This window comes from Schistocerca serialis, chromosome 2 (genome assembly GCF_023864345.2).
Source record: "Schistocerca serialis cubense isolate TAMUIC-IGC-003099 chromosome 2, iqSchSeri2.2, whole genome shotgun sequence".
NCBI lineage: Eukaryota > Metazoa > Arthropoda > Insecta > Orthoptera > Acrididae > Schistocerca > Schistocerca serialis.
This window is the reverse complement of record NC_064639.1, coordinates 277,660,220-277,688,069: the sequence shown is the minus strand read 5'-3', so window position 1 is coordinate 277,688,069 and position 27,850 is coordinate 277,660,220. Positions and strand designations below refer to the sequence as shown.

General features: G+C 41.9%; 1 protein-coding gene across 1 annotated transcript; it reads right to left on the bottom strand.

The window, feature by feature from the left end:
- Positions 1 to 21,712: 21,712 nt before the first annotated feature.
- Positions 21,713 to 22,336, bottom strand: LOC126455906 (uncharacterized). Its single transcript, XM_050091663.1, has one exon. It carries the CDS (start codon positions 22,334 to 22,336, stop codon positions 21,713 to 21,715), a length of 624 nt encoding a protein of 207 aa, XP_049947620.1.
- Positions 22,337 to 27,850: the final 5,514 nt, after the last annotated feature.

The window sequence follows — 27,850 nt, the reverse complement described above, 5'->3', positions numbered from 1 at the left end:
GTTTAGAACAAGCAGTAACTGAAGCCAGTTAGAAATTTGGAAGGAGAATTAAAGTTAAAGAAACTGAACAAAGTTACACTTTGTGATGACAAGGAAACTATCAGTGATGGCTTAGGATTTCAAAGATCACTTTAAAAAATTGGTTCTGTCTTGAAAAGCGGTTATCAGATAAACACGGAATAAAAGTAAAGCAACGTGAATGGAGAAGAGTAGAATAAAATTAGTCAATTCTGGGGGAATTGTGAAAGAAAATGAAACACTGAAGACGAGTTTCATATTTAGCAACAGACTAACTGAAAAGGTGAAAATGACGTGAAATGTAGACTGGCAATGGCAAGGAAACCTTTTCTGAAAACGAGATAAATTTAATTGTTGGGAAGTTCTGTTCTGAAAGTATTTGACTGAGGAATGGGTTTACATGGATGTGAAACGTGAACAATGAACAACAGAGACAAGAGGAGAATGGAAGTTTTTCAGATGTGATGTTACAAAAGTATGCTAAGGATTAGATGTATAGATGCAACACCTCATGAAGAGGTATTGACTCGAGTCCAATTCGGCGTCTGCATTCACTTTCCCTACATATGTGAGGATAGTTTTATTGTTATCACTTCTTTGCTCAAACATGTTTGCCGGCCGTAGTGGCCGAGCGGTTCTAGGCGCTACAGTCTGGAACCACGCGACCGCTACGGTCGCAGGTTTGAATCCTGGCTCGGGCATGGATGTATGTGATGTCCTTAGGTTAGTTAGGTTTAAGTAGTTCTAAGGTCTAGGGGACTGATGACCTCAGAAGTTAAGTCCCATAGTGCTCAGAGCCATCTGAACCATTTTTTTCAAACATGTTTATTAACAAATGAGTCGTATCACTCCCATGACACAGAAAAGCTTCCTATGCAACGTAAATCGCCGTAGCATCATATGAAGAACACTGAAAGAGATTTAAGGAAAATTTGGGATGACAGTCAAATGATTAATTGCATACACATTAAATAAAACGTTTAGTGAAACAATAAACATGTATAACATAGGGAAAGAGAACGGAGACAAAAAAAAGTCGCAACTGGTGGAAACTGAAGTGGAATAAAAATGGTTCAAGTGGCTCTGAGCACTATGGGACTTCACTTCTGAGGTCATCAGTCCCCTAGAACTTAGGACTACTTAAACCTAACTAACCTAAGGACATCACACACACCAATGCCCGAGGCAGGTTTCGAACCTGCGACCGTAGCAGTCGCGCGGTTCCAGACTGTAGCGCCTAGAACCGCTCGGACATCCTGGCCGGCGAAGTGGAATACTAAGACACAAGAAGTACAAATTATCTATGTATGACGGAAGTGACAAGAGAAGTGACATAGAAGGTCTGTGTATAAATAACGTAGAGTGTAAGTATTGAAGTAGAGGTTTGGACATTAATATTTCGATTGTGCCATTTATTCAATGTGCAGGAAAACACCATTATTTCAAAAGCGTAACAAAAGATAAAATTTAGGTTTTTCTTTAAAAAAATAAAGAGAGTGGTTGCCATAATTGTGGCAGCTACAGAAGACACAACTTACAAGAATATCAAACAAAATGAAAAGCATACAGAAATTTGGAATATCAGATTAAAAGTGGTGGTAAAGAGGTTACTGAATGGAGAATAATTGGTACTTACGAAAGGTTGTCTCATTTGTTGACTTTCTGAGATAATATGTGAAAATCATGAAGTACTTAACACAAAGGTCTTTTTGCTGATGACTGTCAATGGATTATCTCTAATATTGGAAAAATCGTTAAAGGAGACATCCATCGACTGCTTACCATAACTCAAACTATGAAAATGTGCTAGATGCAACGTTGGAAGGCAAATAATTTTCACAACTACTCAAGAAAGTGTACCAACACATCTATGAAGCTACTGAGATGAAAAGTCTGCATGAGGACTTTACCTTCTTATCAGAGCGTATGTGTTCGTACATAGAAGGGGTTAAGAAAGGAATTTCCAAGTGAAACAATAGAAATGGGACATGATTAACGTTTAAATCGTTCATAGGAGCATCCTATTCGGCAACATTAGCTGAAACTCTTTTACACCAAGTATGCTGATAGCGTTTATCTTCATGCTCATCGTGTTTGCCTAGATGACAAGCATTCAGGAGCAAACACACCCAATAATACAACTGATAAACTGTTTGTGGGTTCAGTTAATTATACTAAAATAGCTTAATGATTCACTGATTGCAATCAACAATTTACTCTCTATGTTTCATAGCTTCGTATTCGTAATTTTGTGACTTCTAAAATTGCACTTAAAGGTAGTTCAATAAAATTATATATTGGGTCACAATTTGTAATAATGCAAACAGTTAAAGGGATGAATGCAAGTTTATCAGTACGCAAACTCAGATAAATTTATTTATTTTGCATTTAACATTTATACAACATTTCTTAATGTAAGTTATAATGAAGAAACAACTACCAAGAACATAAAAAAATCATGCAGTTTCTTACAGCTGCATATTAGCTACAAAGAAAATCAAATATATTCTGTGATACTACTGGACAGTATCTTTGAAGTCACTGTTGCGTTTGGATACATTACTGCCACATCACCTCATAGACGACCTGGGCGCTGCACATCATGCTGTTTGTTTCATGTAGCAATAAATGATTCCTGGCACTTAAGAATCTCTTAGAAGGCTCGGAAATACCTGTGGATAACAAACGAAACTTTTTATGAGAACTATCTAAATATTAAGTTTAACAGCATATTAACAAGAAAATAATAAACCGAAATTATGTTCAATAGATGAGATCAGCATGTTTCATACTACAAACATCTTTCCTCTTGTTGCTAACCATAGAGATATATTAACTACTCTCATTGCTACATTTTTTTGTAATATGTACCACACATTTATTTTTGTGCCTAATCCTGTACAATGATATTCTGAGGTAAACAAAGTTTCACAGATTGTGAACTGCCTCAGCTCTCTGTTTGGACAATTTCCGTCCTTATTCTCATTTTTCATACCATATTCTGTTTCACTGATAACGTACACGCACGAGAAGACATTTCGTTTAGTTGAAAAAAAAATCTATGTACACAGAGTTTATCATTTTTCCAAATATTTTGCACAATCTGTGGAGTGTAGACTAACTATATTACATTGTATTTAGATTACTAGTACTTTCTAGGAGACAAAAGCATGAAACTGTCCCTCACTTCACTTACAAATTGACGTGTGTGTTTACGCTCCGGTGCTCGTTGTCCTGAACGATTCACTCTAAGGGAATCATTGTAATGAGTACGACTTTGACTGTGATTAGATGATAAAGGTGAGCTGAAAGGGTCCTTTTCCTGGAATGGAACTGTGTTACGTGATCTAGCTTGGCGGTGTTAGCTGCCCTGTGTGACTTTTCCCTGAGTTGTGAATTTGTGCTTTCCGGGAAGTTTGCATCCGCCATTAGTGTGATCTGTATCACTTATAGAAACTGTTTGCGCCTGCCCACCTCCGGAGTTCGGTGAACGCCCTGTGTTGCTTCCCTGTAAAGTAATTTAGTTGTAATTCCTGGGTGTGACGATTGTGGTGACAGCTTTCTACTGTTCGGTTTTAATATACCTCGGGTAGCTATCCTTCTCCGTTAAGACTGTTTCTCCTTGGTAAATGATGCCTAACATTACTGTTGTCATAAACATTTATGAATATGTGCTCTTTCAGTTGTGTTTTATATTCTTATCTGGTCGAGTCTATTGGTATCTATTAGAATCTACTTAAAATTTGTATGTTGCTTGATTAATTACGATACTATTCTTGGTTCCCATCATTGGTTGAACGGTTTAGTCTAGTCCGTCAATCGCCGTTTTCCGGCTGATTTTGTACCTTATTCAGGAATGCTTGTTCAGGCAGCTATTTTCTGAAAGGGTATTATCGTACTATTTGATCTGTTGGTGTTTCTAGCCATCTTCTTGTCGCATTGCGGTTATTTTACGAGCACCCTGTTGTTGCCTGATGGGTCAGCTACTGTTTCTGCAGTCTGTGCGCGCAAATGGCCCAGCCTAACAAGGGTGAGCACAGCGACGGGATGATATTGCCGGCCGACATTTGTAATTAGCCGCTGCCGTTACACTGTCTGAAACTGCTCTACGGCACGCTGACTGCGGCTTAAGTGAAGTCTTTTCTTCACTGGTTCGAGTGGGGCTAAGCCTTTTCAGAGTTTGTAGAGTTGGTGTATTTTATTGTCTTTTGGCTTGGATTCCTTTTGGTACTGTGCCCTATCTGTGTCAAGTTTCCCTTGTCAGCCAGACCGTTTGCTGGCCCTTATTTTAACTTAGATTTGTCAGCTCTCTCAAAGGATCGTGTTAAATAACGGTTTATAATTTAAAAGCATTCTATAAGCTCGGGATATTTTAATTTAACTATTTTTACTAAGTTTGTCCCAGTCGTTGTTACGTCTGACTTTTAAAAATCTTGTTTTAAATTTTTCAAGTCCCTCGAACGACTGTATTAAATTTTGGTCGGTAATTTGAAACCATTGTGTTAGCTTGGACATTTAAATTTTCTTAAAGAGTTTTGCTGTTAATAAATTTACGTTAGTCGTTTTACGTTTGACCTTCAAATATTTTGATCTATAATTTGAAACGATCTGTTAACTTCGAACATTTAAATTTATTTAAACATTTTAGCTGTGACTAGATTTGTGTTAATTATTGTTGCATTTGACCTTCAAAGATTTTGCTTTAAATTTGTCAGATCCCTGAAAGGACGTGTAATATCTTGGGTTTGTAATTTAAAACCACAATGTTAGCCTGTGACATTTAAAGTATGATATTTGTTTAAACATTTTGCTATCGTTGTTAAATTGGTTAAGCGATTGTGCTCCTTTTAATTTAAAGCATTCCACTACCTTTCTTGAGAACTGCCGATTCCAGAAAGATTATATAATTGTGTTTTACTGTTGTTCCTCTTTTTAAAAAATTGTTTAATAAATGTGAATCCCTTGAAAAATAATGAATGAAGTCATAACCTGGGGCCTGGCTCCTCCAAGAATTCCTCTGAACCTGGCTCGCTGGAGTTCATACAGTCTGTCTGATTATTTATAAGTCGACTGAAGCTTGAGATTTTTTTTCAGTAGATGCCGATGGACAACCTATTATCATTACGTCGTGAGTCAGGTAACATCTGAGACATTTACATTTATGCAGTGTTGTATACGTGACTGTAACAGTCACTTATTACGAGTTTCATAATTTGAAAGCGCATCAGTGTTTCTTTGTGTGTAAAAGGCTCCATATCTATCTGTATATCCAATATTGTTAAAACACATTGTTGTAAAGACACTGAGCATCTGCGTTTTTTCCTTTTAAATACCAAACGAAAACTTCATTTCCGAAGATAATCTTACGCTCCTTATAAGAATTACTCCTTACCAGATCAAAAAAGGGAAACGTACTAACTATTTATTTATATTAATATTTAGCGTATGGTTAATACAGACATATTATAAAATTAAATTACATACACATATGTACATATTTACACACAAGAAACTTAATTCTGGCTTTACAACTAAATATCCGTGGGTTTAACCTTAAAAAAAAAAATACCCTACACGTGCCTCCTGGGTGGTGCTTATTGAGCAACAGTGACTGCAGGCAGACAGACTATGCATAGGATCTCCTGGCAACGACATGTCAACTAAACAGCAGAAACAGTTCTTTATAGAGTCCATTAACAAGAAACATTGGACCAACTATCAGTCTCCTTCAACTGAATATCGAAAGCATTAGCAGGGCAACGTTGGACAACGTTGTCGAAGTCGTCGCAATTCAGGAAACTGTCGTTTCCAGCGAAGAAACGCTCTAACTAAATATTTTTCGTTCAAAATAAACAACGTAGCGTAATTGCTGTAAATTCAGCAAGAATCATTCTTGGAAACGTACTTAGGTCGTATAAGTTGTTTCACTGAACTTTATTAAATTCAGAAGGAAGTTGCCTCATAGTATTTCAACAGACTTGACCTTGAATGCTGCGCAACACGTATTACTTTGCTTCCAATCCTTAAAATGGCAAGCAGAACTTTTTTATAGAAAACGGTGTAGATGATATAGAAGGAAAAAAGAAAACAGTTTAGCTCCTGCGAAGCAAGTAAAATTTAAAAAGGTTTTGGTACTGTGATGAGCATGTTCTCCAGATTTTCAGCAACACAAATCTTGTAAATTATCTCCATTTTGGGAACGAAGAAATCGGCGTGTATGTTCAGAAGTGCTGTTGATAGTGTATTACGTACCGGCGATTCAGGAAACACTTGCAAAATTCCAGTGACTGTTTTGCCGAAAAACATATTTCTTCTGACCTTTTGTCTTCACCAAAAAAATCGTGCTTTGAAGTGCGCGGAAAGGCATATACATTTGCCCTTTTAACAGACGTTATGTGTAGTTTGTAGAGTTCTAGTCTGTTAAGTAATAAAGTACTTTTAGACTAATTTAATATTAATAAAATGTATCCATAGCTCTCTCTTCGGACTATCGCCGTGATAACATAATGAGTCATAACTACTGGATTCGTATTGAGTAGGTTCGATAGTTCGAGAAGGCAAAGTGGTTACAACAATGAACCGATATTTGGAAAGAATGGTGTGAATATCTGTATCCCGTTATCTTGATTCAGTTTCATGGTAGTTTCCAAAAATCACTTCACACGAATGCAGTGATCTCACCTCCACAGAGTTCGTGGCAAATTTCGTAGCCCATTCTCCCCTTCATCTAATAATAGGCCGTGCCACTAATTTCTATGGCATCGACGAGGCACTAAAGCGTAATAACGTTTTCTGGCTGTCCTTTTGGAGGGGAAAAGCGTTCAAATTTCCGTTCAGGTATTCTACGAGGGACGTTCGTTAAGTAATGAAACACTTTTCTCGGCGATTTAGGGTTGAAAAAACGCGGAATTTGTTGCGAAACATCGTGAAATATTCTCTCATCAGTCCTTACAGTTTCATGAAGTTCCGATAGGTATCGAAGCTAAACGTAGTCTTCAAAATGATGTCTGTGCCACGAGGTGCGTTCCATGCAGAGAGCTCTCATTGAGTGTCTTTTACTGGAAAACCACAGCACCGCAGATAGTCATAAATGCCTGCAGAATGTCTAAGTATACCTGTCAGTGAGCAAGAGCACGGTGAGTCGTTGGACGAGGGTTACGCCAACCTGTCCGATGTCCTGCGTGCTGGTGGACCGCACACATATGTGACTCCTGCAATGCTGGAAAGAGAGGACACTGATTCGAGATGATCGACGGGTCACAATTAAACACCTCGCTGCTCAATTGGGCGTCTCTGTTACTAGCGCTGAGGCCCACACCTCCACCAGTTTCAGAGCACGAAACGGTCTGCCCGCTGAATTCCTCGCCACTTAACAAAAGACTAAAAGAGCAACGAAGGACACTGTGTGCGGAACGACGGTCGTGGTGGCCGTGCGGTTCTAGGCACTTCAGTGCGGAACCGCGTGACTGCTACGGTCGCAGGTTCGAATCCTGCCGCGGACATGGATGTGTGTGATGTCCTTAGGTTAGTTAGGTTTACTACTGATATTATGAATCATGTACCGTAAAGAGCGACGTTCATCATTAATGGATTAAAGTTAAGTATTCCACCAGCTACGTCCGTTTTCCTAAATTCTAATTTCCTTGTCATGTTACAGACCTCACGCCAGCTTGCGTGAGCAAAAACGCGTGCCTTTCGGCCTCCTCTAGTACCACGGTGTTGGCTCTCCTGCCAACCACAACAAATAATATAATAATTCCAATCCCAAAGAAAGCAGGTGTTGACAGATGCGAAACAAGTTCTAGGGGACTGATGACCTCAGATGTTGAGTCCCGTAGTGCTCAGAGCCATTTGAACCATTTTTTTGTGTGCGGAATTGCTTGAGCATTACGAGGCTGATCGTGACAAATTTTTGTTGAACACCGGTACAGACAATGAAATATGGGTTCATCATTTCGAATCGGGAACAAAACGGCAGTCCATCGAGTGGAGCCACGTCACCTCTCCACCGAAGAAAAGAATCAGAACTGCTCCATCAGCCGGTAACGTCATGGCGACGGTCTTCTCGAACTCTGAAGGGGCTATTCTGCTTGATGTCCTCCCTCATGGTGCATCGATGAACTCTGAAGTGTACTGCAGTATCCTCAGAAAACTGAAGAAATTACTACAGCTTGTTCGTCGCTGCAAAAATATAAACAAACTTCCCCTACTCCATGAAAACGCAAGGCCTCACACAAGTCCGGACACCCGAGAGGAACTCATAAAACTTCACTGGGCTGTTCTTTCTCAGCCACCCTGCAGCCCGGCTCTCCCACCTTCCGAAATCCATCTGTTTCCCCGAATGAAGGATGCACTCCACAGGACGGTCATGATGGTGTGGTTATTGATGCTGCAAGACTTGTAAGTACGTTGTTTAGGTTTTTATGTTGGTAACGCCACGTAGCGCTCTGTATTAATATCGCTGACTGCGCTGTGTGCTGTCTGTGGCTGGTTGGACTCGTTGTTGGAAGTTACTCGTGCAGTGTTGGGCAGTTGGATGTGAACAGCCAGTAGTGTTGGACTGTTGGAGGTGAGCCGCCAGCAGTGGTGGATGTGGGGAGAGAGATGTCAGAGTTTTGAGAGGTTACTAGAGCGGACGATCTGGACGTGTGTCCGTCAGAAAAAGGAAAGTTGTAAAACTGGATATAACGAATTTATATAATGACTTTTGAACATTATTAAGGTAAATACATTGCTTGCTCTCTATCAAAATCTGTCATTTTCTAACTATGCCTATCAGTAGTTAGTGCCTTCAGTAGTTAGAATCTTTTATTAGCTTGCAGTATTGGCGCTCGGTGTATTGCAGTAGATAGAGTAACGAAGATTTTTATGAGGTAAGTGATTCATGAAGGGTATAGGTTATAGTTAGTCAGGGCCATTCTTTTGTAGGGATTATTGAAAGTCAGACTGCTTTGCGCTAAAATATTGTGTGTCAGTTTAGACATGATCAGAATAAGTAAAGATAAAACAGTCTCAGTACGTTTAGTTTTGCTCAGCTGTTTGAAAATCAAATAACGTAAGAATTTTTCCAGCACTGTCATTATTAATTTTCTAAGGGGACGTTTCGGACTTCGGCTCAGACGTTGAGTATTAGAGTGGCACCATGCGCGCAACAAGACCTTCCCAGTAAGATGGCGTAAGGCCATCGCGTTGAACGGTGATTGTATCGAAAGTAGGGTTTTATAGCCAAAAGAGTGAGGATCAATGCGGTGTATTGGAATCCTGAATAGAACCAACCTGCTTTCACAAAGAAGTACGTTGCATTACTTATTGAATGATCCTGATATTAACATCCTCGCACAGGGTGTAAACAATAACTTTTAACTATATACCACAGCGGTATGGGTGAGGTCTTGACGGCAAAATTTATATGGGACATTTGTCGTCTATCAGGACGGGCAACAGCCTCAAATTGACCTACAAAAGCCTCCTAACCTGCATCACATACGCACCGCGCGAGATATTTGAATTGAAATCGTCCTTGACTATATTAAAAACCACTTGTTCTTGCACTTACGATATGTAAAATTGTTGTTTGCATATATTTTTCCCCAAAATACTGTTAATTTTAGCAGCATACCTTTGGCAGATCGTTTTGTTTGTCTGCCTCCTCACTACGAAACTACTATGCTTGTGAGGGTTCAGTTTAGATCGAATTGCAAACATAATTAATTTTTGGATAACGTTTTTGAAAGTATTTTTCCTTCTTTAATTACCCTCACAGGAACGTTTAAAATAATAATGGTAACGAATTATTCATCTAAGCCAGTGGCATAAGAGTGCGAGATGATATCGAAAATCACGCATAGCGCGCATGATCTGTAAGTTAGGTGGCTTATATAGGTCACATTTGAGGCTGTTTCCCTCTCGATAGGCCACAAATATCTTATATCAAATGGTTTGTCTCGAATTCCACTAAATCTCTGTGGTACGATGTAAACAGTTATCGTTCATAACCTGTGCAGCATGTTCAGGATTAGTCAGATAATCATTAATACTTGAAGTCCACCTATAAAATGGTAAAAGGACATCGTTTATGTGTTTTGCGACCGTAGACTCATACTACAAAAATATCTCCCGAATGAAAAGAGGTTAGTGTTAGGATGGTTCAAAATGCCTCTGAGCACAATGCTTCTGAGGCCATCAGTCACCTAGAACTTAGAACTACATAAACCTAACTCACCTAAGGAAATCACATACGTCCATGCCCTAGGCAGGATTCGAACCTGCGACCGTAGCGGTCGCGCGGTTCCAGACTGTAGCGCCTAGAACCGCTCCGCCATCCAGGCCGGCAGTGTTAGGATGTTTACTCCACCGAGGTCCGGGCAGAATACCTTCCTCGTCCTTGTCTAACTGAGTTGGAACGTCGTCTACAGGACTTTAAACTTCAAACCACAGCATTGGAGAAAGCGAGAGATACACGATTCTCAACTGGAGGTTCAGTAGGTAAACACTACAGTGTGTAAGTAGAGAATGTCTCCACCATATGTAAATAGGTGTGCTATTGTGTACCGTGTTTGTCATGTAACAAGCATCAGTGAGCAATGTATGTATGGACAATGCCTTTTGGACAAGGTGAATTGTGTTTTTAAATATTTTAGCGGTATCAAACGTTTATAATGAACTTAGTTTTATTCGCCTGGCATCTTGTGCACGAGGTTCCACGTAAAAAGAGCATGTTTTTATGTTTCAGACCTGAGGATGAGAGCAAAGACTGTTGAAACTGGTAGTCTTGAATTTAAAAAAAAATATTTTGTGCGATATTAGCTTTTGAACGGCTTTTTAGAATTACGTACCTGTCACTACAGAGAGATCTGTCCCAAGATTACCAGGTATGTGATGATGGTACCGAGGACAGTGACGAGCAGGCTGCGGTCGACCCTGATGAAGCCGGCGCCAGTGAAACTGAACCGCGTCGTGTCGGCGACCTGGCTCTGGAGAACCGCCAGCTCCGACCTCATGGGCCAGGGAACTCCCACGGCCGCTGCCCTCATGACGAGCATGCGCGTGTTCTGCGCCTGGCTGGCAGCCGCCGAACTAGGCAGTGCCACCGAGGACAGTCTCACCGCGTTCAAGAAGGTCCACAGAATAGCCATCGGTATCGAAGTGTTCACAGCGGAGACCAGAGCCCTCTCCGGAAGAGTCCACAGTTCCAGGACCCCGTACGCGCTGTAGGTGGCGCCGCAGAAGGTGTTGGCCACCGTCATCGCCATGGTGGTGCCCACGTGTCGCTGCAGCAGCTCCGCGGCGCGGTGGAGGGCCAAGTGCGCGAGCCGGATGCGACGCAGCTCCATCTGCCGGCCGTCAGACCGGGGACGGTCCAACAGGAGCTGCGACAGGCGTGGGTCTCCGCATCGCGCGACCACGGCGGTGATGCACCTGTTGAGCGCTCGGAGCCTCACCCACACCTCCATGACCAGCACCATGACGTAGAACACAGAAAGGCAGTCCAAAAGTGCAAAAATGGCGTAAAAAGCCAATAGCGACACGCGCAACCACTCTGTTTGGGGGCATACGTAACTGACGAGTCCAACGTATTCGGACAACACCAGCACGACAAACAAACAACTGATCGCCACCCCGAGAAGTTTCCTTCCCTTGTCCCCTTTCGGCCGCAAACAGTTATCAAAGTATTCCAATGCCCTCAGGAAGAGACTCAGATCTTTTAGCATATACAGCGTACTTCCAGCGAAAACCGACGCTACTCTGGAATACTGTACCAGTCTCACGGATATGTCAATGAGAACTACGACCTTAGAGAAGCGATGATAAATAGGCACCACACTGTAGATTTCTAGAAAAGCGGTAACCACCACAATGAGCAGCCATGGATTTGCAGCCGCCTGTGCACGATTATAGAGTCCGGACGATGGTTGTTTGCAGCGGTTTCCATATTTCACAGGCATTAGTCCACCAATCCTTAAGAGTAAAGACATTGGTTCAACCACAGTAAGTAAGCTGTTCTTGGTCATTATGCGAAGATCAACAAGGGTCGAAATGTCTTTGGCAGATTAATCTTCTCCTAGTGAGAGAAACTCACGGTGTGTTGCGTTATAAGAACAGCTGAACGTTAAAACTCTCGAGTATTGCTTGGCATTGCTCCGTCGTTGGTAGCATATGCAGCGAAAGGTGTCTAAATGCTTTCACGCGAGGTATACATTCTTCTGACTGAGGCCTAATCGATGAGGATCGATGTGGGAGCCACCGTGAATATGAGTGTATCCCACGGCACTCTAATTCATTACCTCTAATGCACAATATTGCTATCGCAAACACGATCTGTTTGTCTGGGGTATCTCCTTTCATACGTTTGAGTTACATTAATCAGACTTTATTGGGAAACTGAATTATACTGACAGCTTGTGTTATTCACTGAAATTTTTGTTCATGTTAAGTAATAGACTGGACAGCTGAGGAATGCAATTAACGGAACTGTAAACTAGCGGAAAGAATGCCACTGTAAACAATTGGTAATTAACGTTCACAATATGGAAGTTGGATAAACGTGCAAGACCGCTTATTGAACCTCAAACAGTTCATCTGTTGTGCTCTACATAAATATACTACTGGCCATTAAAATTGCTACACCAAGAGGAAATGTAGATGATAAACGGGTATTCATTGGACAAATATATTACAGTAGAACTGACATGTGATTACATTTCCACGCAATTTGGGTGCATAGATCCTGAGAAATCAGTATCCAGAACAACCACCTCCGGCCGTAATAAAGGCCTTGATACGCCTGGACATTGAGTCAAACAGAGTTTGGATGGCGGGTACTGGTACAGCTACCCATGCATCTTTAACACGATACCACAGTTCACCGAGAGTAGTGACTGGCGTATTGTGACGAGCCAGTTGCTCGGCCACGATTGACCAGACGTTTTCAGTTGGTGAGAGAGCTGGAGAATGTGCTGACCAGGGCAGCAGTCGAACATTTTCTGTATCCAGAAAGGCCCGTACAGGACATGCAACATGCGGTCGTGCATTATCCTGCTGAAATGTAGGGTTTCGCAGGGATCGAATGAAGGGTAGAGCCATGGGTCGTAACACATCTGAAATTTAACGTCCACTGTTCAAAGTGCTGTCAATGCGAACAAGAGGTGACCGAGACGTGTAACCAATGGCACCCCATACCATCACGCCGGGTGACACGCCATTATGGCGATGACGAATACACGCTTCCGATGTGCGTTCACCGCGATGTCGCCAAACACGGATGCGACCATCATGATGCTGTAAACAGAACCTGGATTCATTCGAAAAAATGACGTTTGGCCATTCGTGCACCTAGGTTCGTCGTTGAGTACACCAGCGCAGGCGCTCCTGTTTGTGATGCAGCGTCAAGGGTAACCGCAGCCATGGTCTCCGAGCTGGTAGTCCATGCTGCTGCAAACGTCGTCGAACTGTTGGTGCAGATGGTTGTTGTCTTGCAAAGGTCCGCATGTGTTGATTCAGGGATAGAGACGTGGCTGCACAATCTGTTACAGCCACGTCATCTTCATGGTGTTGCAATTTTAATGGCCAATAGTGTACATCCCAAGAAAAAATAGATGCAAAGTCTGTGGAAAAGTAATGTAGATCACTCAGGCAGAAATATGGCGATTAGGTTATGTGAATGTAACCGAAGCTAGAGATTAAGAAAGACAGATTCAACGTTTTCGGAAAATCTTTTAGAAGCTAACCACTAATATGACGTAGAATATCATGCGTTAAATATTTTCAAGACAATCAGGGAGATGACCATATGGAAACATCTTAAACCAGTAAAAATATGACACAGAATGACAGCTTAGTGTTAAATGACTAAACTCACTTCCTTTCTCCCTTTTGTGAAATCAAGTTTTGGTTAAATAAATATTACATTACAACTGCAAATCCAGCTTTGTGTTATATCTGTTGTTAATAAGGTAGGAAGATTTTTCTGTTTATCAAAAGTGACAAAAAACAGATTTCAGAGTACTTGACGGCGCCACAAAAAAGTTTTATCTCAAGTACAGATAGTGTTGAGGATCAGTGGACAAAGTTCAAAACCATCTACAATATGCATTAGACGAGTATGTGCCAAGCCAGGTCGTAAGAGATGGAAAAGAGCCACCGTGGTACAACAACCGAATTAGAAAACTGCTACGGAAGCAAAGGGAACTGCACAGCAAACATAAACATAGCCAAAGCCTTGCAGACAAACAAAAATTACACGAAGCGAAATGTAGTGTGAGGAGGGCTATGCGAGAGGAGTTCAACGAATTCGGAAGTAAAGTTCTATGTACTGGCTTGGCAGAAAATCCAAAGAAATTTAGGTCTTGTGTCAAAGTGGTAGGTGGATCAAAACAAAATGTCCAGACACTCTGTGACCAAAATGGTACTAAAATAGAGGATGACAGACTAAAGGCCGAAATACTAAATGTCTTTTTCCAAAGCTGTTTCACAGAGGAAGACTACACTGTAGTTTCTTCTCTAGATTGTCGCACAGATGACAAAATGGTAGATATCGAAACAGATGACAGAGAGATAGAAAAACAATTAAAATCGACCAAAAGAGGAAAGGCCGCTGGACCTGATGGGATACCAGTTCCATTTACACAGAGTACACGAAGGAACTTGTCCCCCTACTTGCAGCGGTGTACCGTAGGTCTCTAGAAGAGCGCAGCGTTCCAAAATATTGGAAAAGGGCACAGGTCATACCCGTTTTCAAGAAGGGACATCGAACAGATGTGCAGAACTATAGACCTATATCTCCAACGTCGATCAGTTGTAGAATTTTGGAACATATATTGTGTTCGAGTATAATGAGTTTTCTGGAGACTAGAAATCTACTCTGTGGGAATCAGCATGGGTTTCGAAAAAGACGATTGTGTGAAACCCAGATCGCGCTATTCGCCCACGAGACTCAGAGGGCCATAGACACGGGTTCCCAGGTAGATGCCGTGATTCTTGACTTTCGCAAGGCGTTTGATACAGTTCTCTACAGTCGTTTAATGAACAAAGTAAGAGCATATGGACTATCAGACCAATTGTTTGATTGGATTGAAGAGTTCCTAGATAAAAGTACGCAGCATCTCATTCTCAATGGAGAAAAGTCTTCCGAAGTAAGAGTGATTTCAGGTGAGCCGCAGGGGAGTGTCGTAGGACCGTTGCTATTCACAATATGTATGTGGATAAAATAGGAAGTCACCGCTTTTTGCGGATGATGCTGTAGTGTATCGAGAGGTGGTAACGGTGGATAATTGTACTGAAATGCAGGAGGATCTGTATCGAATTGACGCATGGTGCAGGGAATGGTAATTGAATCTCAATGTAGACAAGTCTAATGTACTGCGAATACATAGAAAGACAGATCCCTTATCATTTAGCTATAACATAGCAGGTCAGCAACTGGAAGCAGTTAATTCAATAAATTATCTGGGAGTAGGCATTAGGAGTGATTTAAAATGGAATGAACAAAGCAAATGCCAGACTGAGATTCATTGGAAGAATGCTAAGAAAATGCAGTCCGAAAACAAAGGAAGTAGGTTACAGTACACTTGTTCGCCCACTGCTTGAATACCGCTCACTGGTGTGGGATCCGTACCAGATAGGGCTGATAGAAGACATAGAGAAGATCCAACGCAGAGCAGGACGCTTCGTTACAGGATCATTTAGTAATCTCGAAAGCGTTGCGGAGATGATAGATAAACTCCAGTGGAAGGCTCTGCAAGAGAGACGCCCAGGAGCTCGGTAAGGGCTTTTGTTGAAGTTTCGAGAACATATCTTCACCGAGGAGTCAAGCAGTATATTGCTCCCTCCTACGTATATCTCGTGAAGGGTCCATGAAGATAAAATCAGAGAGATCAGATCCCACACAGAGGCATACCGACAATCTTTCTTTCCACCAACAATACGATACTGGAATGGAAGGCAGAACCGATAGAGGTACTCAAAGGCACCCACCACCACACACCGTCAGGTGGCTTTCGGAGTGTGGATGTAGATGTAGAAATGCAACGGTATATACGTAAAAATAGTTTTATTTTTCATTTTTAGTAAACCTAACTGTGTTTGTAGGTCATATAAATGTAACTTTTGTAACTTCTAGATAATTAATGTATGTATAAGTCACATACGTTTTAAACTGTATATGAAACAGGGTGTTGCAACCTGATTATAGTCTGAGAAATCGAAAGTGGGTTCATCTCAAAATAAATATAGTGCTGCAGAACATTACGAAAGCAATTATAATTTTTTGCCAAGCACCAAAAAGTTAAGATAATAGTACTGTAGAAACTAAAGATACGCTTGTAGAGGAAGCATTGTTTTCAGAGTTGCAGTAGGTTAGTAATTTACGGCATTTCTTTTGTAACTTTTTAAAAACTCTGTTTTCCTGAAGATTTTTAACTATGTAAACATGATATTAGGTTTATTATACATAAACAGACTAATACAGCAAACCAAAGTAAGTATTTACTTTAATTTACAACATAGAAATCACACATCCAACCGGTTCCAGATAATGGTTTGATACATTAACCTATGTTTCGACACCTCTAGGGATGTCTTCATCGGATTGAAATTTTGAGAAACCGAAAAATTACATTTCGAGAAACCAAAGGTCAGACTGACGTTATTCCAAATGGAGAAAATTAGTGATGTCCAGATCTAGAATACTAGAGGAAAAATGACCTTTATTACACTTTATTGGAGCTGTCAGAAAGGAATTAAACATGGAGCAACGAAAATTTTTTATCATTTGTCCAATGACATAAAATGTGTCATAGGTAACTAATGAAGTTTTAAATCTAGCCTAAAATCCTGGACAGCTCCTCCTATTACATATACGAATTTCTATTTGAAAGCTGTGAAAACTTCTAGTTTTTAAATGCAGTTGCATGACCAGCATTACAAAATTAAGTGTTCACTACTTCTAACACTAAATATCTCTACATATTCTGACAACTCACTTTTCCCATATCATTTCGATAAAAGAATCTTTCAGATAGTTAGTGGAATATGTTCCTAACTCAACGACTAAAGAATACTTTTTACTGGTAAACTAAGAAACATTATGTTCATAGAAATCTTTTATTGTGACAGAGAATGTGCATACAGTAATGAATTTGAATTAAAAAATATTTTCTTTAATAAGTACAAGTCCAAAATTTTGGTATGCATTGGATTTAAACTTTTAGTTTCTTAAATTAAACCACGACGAAAATTAAAATAACGAAATTAAATTTAAAAAACAGGCCAACTATATTCAACACAATAAATAATATTATTTCCTCAGCAGACTCATTAAGGTACAGTCTAGATGTATGCTCTCAATACAATTCATACATTGAGTTACATTCCTCTTTTAATCTTTCTGAGATATTTCCCAAAACCAAGTGACCAAGCCATTCAACAAGAGTGCCTTAGCTGGAAGTCACTCATTATATCCTTCTTTAACGGATTTTATGTCTTCTTATGTACACCTTATTCGTTAGATGCCACTTATTTTAATGAAACGTGGTATTATTTCCAGCGCCATTCATGTACCTGCATCAACCTCTAAAGACGCTTCTGAAATGTTGATGAAGCTACAGCCACAAAGTCGCTGTCCTCAAAAAAGTTTCAATTAGTTGGCTAAATTCGAGTAGTATTGTACCCGGTTACAGCATTAACTGCAGCAGCAGCGCATCCCTAACGGTTTTCGAGAATTTTATTTATCTGTAACTGGGTAATTGTACATATAGAGCCAGTCCAAATGAGAAGTATATTATAAGGAAATGTGCTACGGTCGTTTCCACAAATGACAAGGATTGACAGGCGCACAGTTTAGTGAATGAATACTTTACTGTCTCCACAATAAAGCGCTGTTTGCAAGGTGTATAGTGCAACTTACGCATCTTGAAGAATACTTCATCTTTTGGCTTAAATGCAGACGACAAAAAATATACATTACGGTCACTGAAAGGAAAAACATTCATTATAGGACATCACACGCCTGTAGCTTTGGCTAGTTTCTATTCTGTAGTGAAGAGACTGAAAGATCAGGCTGAAAACAGCTCAGTAATAGCTAACACGGGCCAATAACACTCACCCTTTTTATTACCCAAAGTAATAATTTGAAACGAAAGAGGGTATATGGCAAATGAATCCGTTGCTGAAACAAAGAAAAAGGGAAACAAGAGGGGAAAATTCTTTTATTAATCAATGTATTTAAAAATGTTTCCCGTTACTGGATGCCAAAGAACCTCTGAGGCGTCACTCAACTCGCATACCATGGAAGGGCGTACGAGGAAAATTGGTGCCGATGCGACAGAAATCGCGAAGAATAGCGACAGTATGAAATGGGGCAACCTACACAGTCAGTTGATGTTTTTCAAGAATAGACAGTTAACGTTGTGCAGTATAATGGAACTGAGTCAACCCTTTCTTAATATACAAACTGTATTGTCGACATTTTGTTGCGTCAGGTTACAACAACAATTAATTTATTTCTTCATATACCGAAGTTTCGTAAAATAGAGAGAAGTAATTGATATATTTTTAAGTTACGGTATATCATCCGTTTTCCTTAAAATCTCTTTCATAGTTTAATTAGTGCGGTCAGCAGCTTTCAACATATACATTTGTTTTAGAGTGATATAAAATTTTAAACTGAAAATCACAATAAATGTTTACGATCTAGGGCAGTTGTTTATTCCCTGGAATTTCAACTTCAGGGTGAATTGTTTAGAACAGTAACGGAATGTGACAACATGCAAGTAGGTGAACCTTTGTATCCCGAATAATGTATTTTGTTTGGGTAAAAATAGTGTCACCTGGAAATTTTTAACCATTCCCCTTAACACGATTGCTCAGCCAAGTTGAGTTACACAGACAGCATTAAATTTCATTCATAACATTAGCACTTAGGATCGAGGCTATCTCTATTCTTCTGAGATAGGCGAAGGGAACTATCACAGTCGTTAGAGTTGAATCACACCTTCTGCACAATGTTTCCTACTTGGTTCAGTTTACGAAATGGTCCAGCACAAGTGCGGTTATCCTCGATCTGTTTGTTTGTGACCTTTTTTGTAGTTTGTGAAATAAAATAGGAACTGGGAACGACAGAAAATAGATGAAACGTCGAATGTGTAAAAAGCAATTGAAGAGGAGCATGACGTTCCGTAGTTATTGAGAAGGTTTTACTTTCAAAATAGAACTTGTTGTGTCAGTAAAAATCTCAGAATCTACTAAAAAGCAGTCTACATTTTCTTAGAACACTATCCAAAAATTAGACTTAAATCTACGGTTCAGCACATCCAATTCGGGCTTCTGACGTTATGAGTGAAGTGGTAAACATGTCCTTCAAAGGAAACTTTCGGACTGATACCTGTCGATTTTCTTCACACTTATAGTATTTGGCCACTTCAGGGATATCTGTTCAACTTCCTAAAGTACTCGGATGGGAAAGAAACCGAATGATCTCATCGCCTTTGATTGAAGGTATACGAGCGCTGTTGGGCATAAAACATTTCTAACGTTTTCGCAGGATTGCTTGCACCTCAGTACGGATCATGAACGTCTTCAATCCGAAGACTGGTTTGGTACCACCCTCTGCACTGTGCATGATGTGCAAGTTTCTTCATCCGCGAATAACTACTACAACACACACCCGTTTGATCTGACCCGCTAACTGTATAAATCTCTTGGTCTCCCTCTACAATTTTGACCTACCACGCTTCCGTACTATAACGAACTGTTGATTTCTTGATGCGTCACAATGCCTCCTTTCATACGATCCCTTCTTTTAGTGGAGTTGTGCCTAAAATTTCTTTTGGCTCCAATTCAGTTCAGTACCCTCTCATTCGATACATATTATACTATGCAGTGTTCATTACTCTTCTTTTCACACAGTTACTGCTAAATCCGTGCATAGCTCATGAATGTTGTGTTCACTAAGGGTATAGCGTGGTTCTCGCTAGTGGGAACTTGTTTTCATTTTTTTTAAATAAATAGCTTTCAGTATTTGTTAGTTAATATTTATAATTTATAATAAATCTCTGACTGAATTAAAAGTGCATATAAATTGCTAAACCCGTGCATAGCTCATGAATGTTGTGTTCACTAAGGCTATAGCGTGGTTCTCGCTAGTGGCAATTTGTTTTCATTTTTTTAATAAATAGCTTTCAGTATTTGTTAGTTAATATGTCTAATTTATAATAAATGCTCAAAATAAAATGTATCGACAAGGTCACAAACGAAGTGGTTCTGGAAAGAGCAGGTGAGAAGAGAAGCTTCTGGAGTTTCATTGTTAAAAGAAGAGTTCAATTTACAGGCCATCTATTAAGACATAAAGGACTCCTGACACAATTATAGAGGGATATGTCGAGGGAAAAAGACCAAGAGGAAGACCACAACTGAGGTACATGGATCAAATCTTGAAAGATGTGGGATGTAACACCTATAAAGAAATGAAGAGAAAAGCTGAAAGACGCACAGAATGGACACAAGCTTCCATTGTTGCTGTTGCAAACCAATCCTTGGATTGAGCACTACAGAAGAAGAAGATAAATTGCAAATAGCGGCAATTGCAGCACGGCCGTTGAAAATACGAGGCTTACACACTACGCGTTGAAATATCAGCTACACAATGAAAAATGCTCGAAATGCTTTGCAGTTAAGAGCCCTTTGAAATGTCCAGATCTTCGACGGCGATTTTTTTTCTCGGGGGAGAAATTGCATTGTACTGCTTTAGGAAGTTAATGGCGGAGCAGTGAACTACAAATTATATTAGCACGTTGATAGTCGAAGAGTGGTTCAAATGATTCAAATGGCTCTGAGCACTATGGGACTTAACATCTATGGTCATCAGCCCCCTAGAACTTAGAACTACGTAAACCTGACTAACCTAAGGACATCACACACATCCATGCCCGAGGCGGGATTGGAACCTGCGACTGTAGCGGCCACGCGGTTCCAGACTGAAGCCCCTAGAACCGCACGGCCACACCAGCCGACTCGAAGAATGGCATTCAACATTTAAGGAATTCAATCAATGCAATATTTAGGTCATTTCACATAGCTGAACAAAAGCGTCTAGATTTGCAAACTGAGTCCGACTAAATAAGTCAAGCTTTCGACATCCATCTCCGTCTTCATCAGGAGTATAAAACTGTGACAACAGGGCTGGCATGGTGTTCCGATTATACAGGCAGGACAGCAGTGTCTGTAACTCTCCAGAGTGAGGGCAGATGTGGCGCATGCGCGGAAGATGAGTTGGGCAGCTCGTCGCAGTTTGCCACGGGATCAGTGATGTTAGGTAGCACGAAGATCTGGCAACACTTCGAATAAAACGCTTTAGTTTTTGATGGATGACTTCACCACCGTCATCAGGAGTAGAAAGAGTTCAGTGTTGACGTCGGCGCGTCGCGCCCTCTGACGTCACTGATACTGCGCCAGACAGGCGCCCAACTGGTCTTCCGCTCATGCATCACAACGGCCCTCTCTGGAAGATTCGAGACGTTGCTATGGCGCCCATATAAGTGAAACACCGTACTAGCGCCGCCGTTCGGCGTTTTTTTTTCTCATTTTTATGATGGCGGAGACAGCCGTCGGAAGCTCGAGTGGTTTATGCAAGTGGCATGACTTATAAACCGAGAAGACTTTGTTCAGGCCTGCCGTCAAGAAGGCTCCGACAACACAGTGATCACAACGTAGCGATTTGTCCCAGAATAACCAGATAGGTGACGGTGGCACTGAGGACGGTTACCAGCAGGCGGCGGTCGACCGTGAGGAAGCCGGCGGCGGTGAAGGCGAGGCGAGGCGTGGCGGCCACCTGGCTCTGCAGCGCCGCCAGTTCCGCAGCCCCGGCGTGGCTTTCCACCGCCGGCGTCATCGCCGCGGACCGCTGCACCAGCACGAGCGCGCTCTCCGCCCGGTCACAGGTCGCCGAGCAGCAAACCGCCAGAGCCGACAGCCGCACGGCGTTCAGCGAGACCCAGAACAGCGACAGCCACACCGAGCGGTTGATGACGGAGGCGTGCGTCCGCTTCGGAACCGTACACAGCACCAGCAGTCCGTAGGAGCTGTAGATGCCGCCCCAGAAGGCGTTCGCCACCGCCAGAGCCACGGTGGTGCCGAGGTGCCGCTGCAGCAGCTCCGCCGCCCGGTGGAGAGCAGCGTGTGCGTGGCGGATCTGACGTAGCTCCACCCGACGGTCGTCCCACCGGATGCGATCCAGCAGCAGTTGGGAAAGGCGAGGACCTCCCCGCCCCGCTATGGCGACCGTGATACAGTTGTTCAACTCTCCGAACCTGACCCACACCTCCATGACTAGTACCACGACGTAAAATGTGACGAGGTTGTCTAGAAATCCAAAAACTGCGTGGAGAAACCTCAATACCCCCGCTAACCACTGTGTGCTTGGACATATGTAACCGAGAAGTGCCACATATTCGCTGAGTACCAGAAGCAAAAACACACAAGTGAATGCTGCTCCTAGTACCTTCCTCCTCTTCTCCTCTCCTTGCCCAACACATTTATCGAAGTAATCTAAAGCCACGAGGAAAAGTCTCAAATCTTTCAGCCTATATACAGTACTATCGACGAGAATCCACACCACTTTGGAGTAATGTACCAGCCTCACAGATATATCTATAAATATTACGATAATAGACCAATGACTATAAAGATGTAGCATACTATATATGTCCAAAACAGCGGTAACAATAACGATAAGCAACCAAGGATTTGAAGCTGACTTAGCACGTTTACACAATCTGGAAGATACTCGTCTGCATGCCTTACATCGATTTCTACATCTCATGGGCATTAACCCGACCGACTGCCACAAGAAACATAGTGGTTCCACCACAAGACGAAGACATCTGTCGGCCATTATGAGAAAAGAGCCGCTGCGGAACAATTTCCAGCCGAGATGGACTTCACTTCCGTGGAAACGAGTAAACAAATGATATAATACGGCAACAATTGAACTACAGCTACTCTCTCAGTCGTCGTCGTCCGCGGACCGAGGAAAAGCATCTGTGATCAACCACCAGAGCAACACGCCAATTTAAAGCCGATGGAGCAGATGGGAGTTGCTACTAGAGCACTCAACTTAATTGAACTCATTCCACTCACGATATTGCCTCTCTATACACCAGCCGCTTGTTTAAAAGCGTCTCCTTTCATCGTTCAATATTATACTGTCAAACAACAGTGTTATGGTAATACGAGTAACTGTTCGTATGTTTGGAGAACATTAACTGAGTGGGTGGACTGTAAACGGAGACGAAAAACTTAATCATGAGTGAAAGCTAAGTTGCCGAGAACATCTTCATGGAAAACAGTCATCTTTTAGCTGTGCCAGTAGCCAACGTTCACTAACAGACTATCTACCTCTCGTCGGAATACGTAAGTGGTAATACACTACTGGCCATTAAAATTGCTACACGAAGAAGAAATGCAGATGATAAACGGGTATTCATTGGACAAATACATTATACTAGAACTGACATGTGATTAGATTTTCACGCAATTTGGGTGCGTAGATCCTGAGAAATCAGTACCCAGAACAACCACCTCTGGCCGTAATAACAGCCTTGATACGCCTGGGCATTGAGTCATACAGAGCTTGGATGGCGTGTACAGGTACAGCTGCCCATGCAGCTTCAACACGATACCACAGTTCATCAAGAGTATTGCATGGCATATTGTGACGAGCCAGTTGCTCTGCCACCATTGACCAGACGTTTTCAATTGGTGAGAGATCTGGCGAATGTGTTGGCCAGGGCAGTAGTCGAACATTTTCTGTATCCAGAAAGGCCTGTACAGGACCTGCAACATGCGGTCGTGCATTATCCTGCTGAAAGGTAGGGTTTCGACTGGATCGAATGAAGGTTAGAGCCACGGGTCGTAACACATCTGAAATGTAACGTCCACTGTTCAAAGTGCCGTCAATGCGAACAAGAGGTGACCGAGATGTGTAACCAGGGTCACTCCATACCATCACGCCAGGTGATACGCCAGTATGGCGATGACGAATACACGCTTCCAATGTGTGTTCACCGCCATGTCGCCAAACACGGATGCGACCATCAGGATGCTGTAAATAGAACCTAGAGTCATCCGAAAAAATGACGTTTTGCTATTCGTGCACCCAGGTTCGTCGTTGAGTACACCAGCGCAGGCGATCCTGTCTATGATACAGCGTCAAGGGTAACCGCAGCCATGGTCTCCGAGCTGATAGTCCATGCTGCTGCAAACGTCGTCGAACTGTTCGTGCAGATGGTTGTTGTCTTGCAACGTCCGCATCTGTTGACTCAGGGATCGAGACGTAGCTGCACGATCCGTTACAGCCTTGCGGATAAGATGCCTGTCATCTCGACTGTTAGTGATACGAGGCTGTTGGGATCCAGCACGGTGTTACGTATTACCCTCCTGAACCCACCGATTCCATATTCTGCTAACAGTCATTGTATCTCGACCAACGCGAGCAGCAATTTCGGGATACGATAAACTGCAATCGCGACAGGCTACAATCCGACCTTTACAAAGTCAGACACGTGATGATACGCATTTCTCCTCCTTACACGAGGCATCACAAAAACGTTTCACCAGGCAACGCCGGTCAGTTGCTGTTTGTGTACGAGAAATCGGTTGGAAACTTTCCTCATGTCAGCACGTTTTAGGTGTCGCCACCGGCGCCAACGTTGTGCGAATGCTCTGAAAAGCTAATCATTTGCACATCACAGTATCTTCTTCCTGTCGGCTAAATTTAGAGTCTGTAGCACGTCGTCTTCATGGTGTAGCAATTTTAATGGCTAGTAGTGTAACATATTCGGATACGTTAATGTCTGCTTAATGTCAAGGCGAAAATTACTGTTCCAATAGGATAGACTTTACAGTGTCAGCAACTAAATCTTATTATTTTGTTATCCTTAGAGTAAACCACAAGTACATCAATGACTTTTAGGTGACAAAATTACTTGCAGTTCTCATACTTCCTCTTATTGTCATGTGCGGCTCAAAATACAATATACTTTGTTTAGATCGATTTTCTGCAGAAATATCAGTGACAGGTCTAACAGAATGTATCATTAGCACTTTAGAGGAAGATTTAAATCAGGACGTGACGCTCCAGATGAAACAAGGATTTCGTATTTCGAAGGAGCTCGTGCTGAATCCAAGACTCAACAGTCATGTTCTTAGAGACTGAGGAGCATCATTTCAAAGAGGATTGGAAATAGGTCCTGGAACAAGGTTCCTGAGAGAAAGCAGGAGGCAAGTTTGAACATAGACGCCCAAGGTCGGGATTTAATATTATTATTTCAAGAAACGAAATGAGAAAAATGTGATCTATATACCACCCCCTCCCCAATCCCCCAATACCTTACAACGACTATAAGGAATAAAAAAGAGAATTTATCTCTGAGTTTGGGATTACTAACCCACTGGAGAACCCAAAAATAATAATAATAATAACTGCTGCAAGAAAATCGCAGCAGAACTTTGTGTCAGTGAATGTAACCTCATTTGTTGCTTCATATTTAAAATTGTTTATCGAGGCGAAATCTTCTGCTGGACCAATTTGAATGACAGTGGTAGAAGGGATGCTGCGTTAATACTGTTAATGTTCAGAACTGATCTGGAGATTCCCTGGTAATACATGATTTTACCACGAGTTCCACACAATCGGCTTGAGTGTGTACAATTCGGGCACGACGTGAGTGTGGCTGTGGTTTATAAATGGTTCAAATGGCTCTGAGCACTATGGGACTCAACTGCTGTGGTCATAAGTCCCCTAGAACTTAGAACTACTTAACCCTAACTAACCTAAGGACAGCACACAACACCCAGCCATCACGAGGCAGAGAAAATCCCTGACCCCGCCGGGAATCGAACCCGGGAACCCGGGCGTGGGAAGCGAGAACGCTACCGCACGACCACGAGATGCGGGCGTGGTTTATAAATGGCCATTCAGGACCCGCTAGGTAAGGATTTGATGTACATCTGATGTTCATGGCACTTCTTAAGAGAGGTATGATGTGGTATTACTAGGGTTAGTAGAGCGTATATATCTATGCATCCAGTTATTTAGGGGACTAGAAGAATCCGAACTAGACGTACAGCGATGCTGGACATTAACGCTGTAGGAGATGAAATCAAATTAAGTGACTAAAGTACTTTTGTGTGGGTGTGGAAATGAGTGTTGCAAGAGACGCACATAGTAGACAAACTGCTTGTAGTCGCGAGTGGAAGACGTGACTGAGGCTCGGTGAGAGCGTGGAAGTTATTCCCTGATGTCTTTACGCATGTACTCTCATCCCATTCCTTCTTGTCTACGAATTCCACGCGTTCCTCTCCTTGTTGAATCGTCAAAGAACTCCTCGTTCCATGTCAGTCACCCTCAAAAGAATGGTTCAAATGGCTCTGAGCACTACGGGACTTAACATCTATGGCCATCAGTCCCCTAGAACTTAGAACTACTTAAACCTAACTAACCTAAGGACAGCACACAACACTCAGAGTCACCCTCAACTTCAATATCCTTTCGTAATATCAAGTATCAAACATTTCGATGTTCTTCACTTTCTGTCTTCGACACAAAGTTGTGTTCCAGGCCTACATTCTCAGAAATCTCTTCCTCAAATTAGGCAGATGGTTGCTACTAGGAAATATCTTTTGGCCAGTAATGCCCTCTTCGCCTGTGCTAGTCTGTCTGCTCTTCGTGTCATCCTTGCTCCGTCTGTCGTGTGTTAAACAGTTTCCAGGGTAGTAGACCTCCTTCATTTGATCTACTTCGCGATCTCCAATTTTTATTTTAACTGCTTATTACTCCTACTTACGACTTTCTTCGGTTTACTCTTAGTTCTTAGTGCGTGCTCATCAGACTGTTATGTCCGTTCAACAAATCCTGCAGTTCTTTCTCAGTTTTACGAAGGGTAGCAGTGTACCCATTAAACCTTATCATGATACCCTATCACTCTGGATTTTAATCCCACACCTGATCATTAATTCCGTTGTTGCTTCTTCTATGAATAGATTGGAAAGTAGCAGCCAAAGACTGCACCGATATCTAATATCCTATACAATCCGAGCACCTCGTTCTTGGCCTTCCAGTCTTATTGTCCTCTCTTGGTTCTTGTTGCATATTAGCGTCTTGCACCTATTTTCCTCAGAGTTTCGAACACTCTGCATGACTTGTCATTGCTGATCGCAGGTCAAAAAATCCTGTGAACACGTCTTGATGTTTCTTAAGACTTGTTTCCATTATCAGGTGCAACTTCAGAACAGCCTATAGGGTGTTTTATCTTTCCTAAAGCCAAACTGATGGTCATTCCATGCTTCCATTTTCTTGTAGTCTGTTAATCTAAAAAGTCTAGAGACTGTATTAATAAGAAATGTAGAAAAATTAAGATAGTCGATTATTCGTCAAAGTGTTGATTCGTCATATGATTTTTTTCTCTTTTTCGTTTTATACAGTAGTGTAATAGTAATGATAACACGAAGAGTCATCACCCATGTTTGTATCTATCGCTTGTGCCTTATCCCGCAGTTAGCAGGGTCAGCCATCGTTAATCGGAATTGGCATGTTAATGGTTAAGGGGTGGCTGGATGCCCTTCCTGCCGCCACCCCGTACCACCCCCCCCCCCCCGCCCCCCTCCGGGATGGAATTAGTGTACCCCAACTGTCTGCGTCGAGTGTAATTCATGGAATAGTTAGAATGTGTTCATATGTCTGCGCGCCGTGTAACTGAGGCGGAACGTGGGGACCAGCCCAGTATTCACCTAGCGGGATGTGGAAAACCACCTAAAAACCACATCCATGCTGGCCGTCACA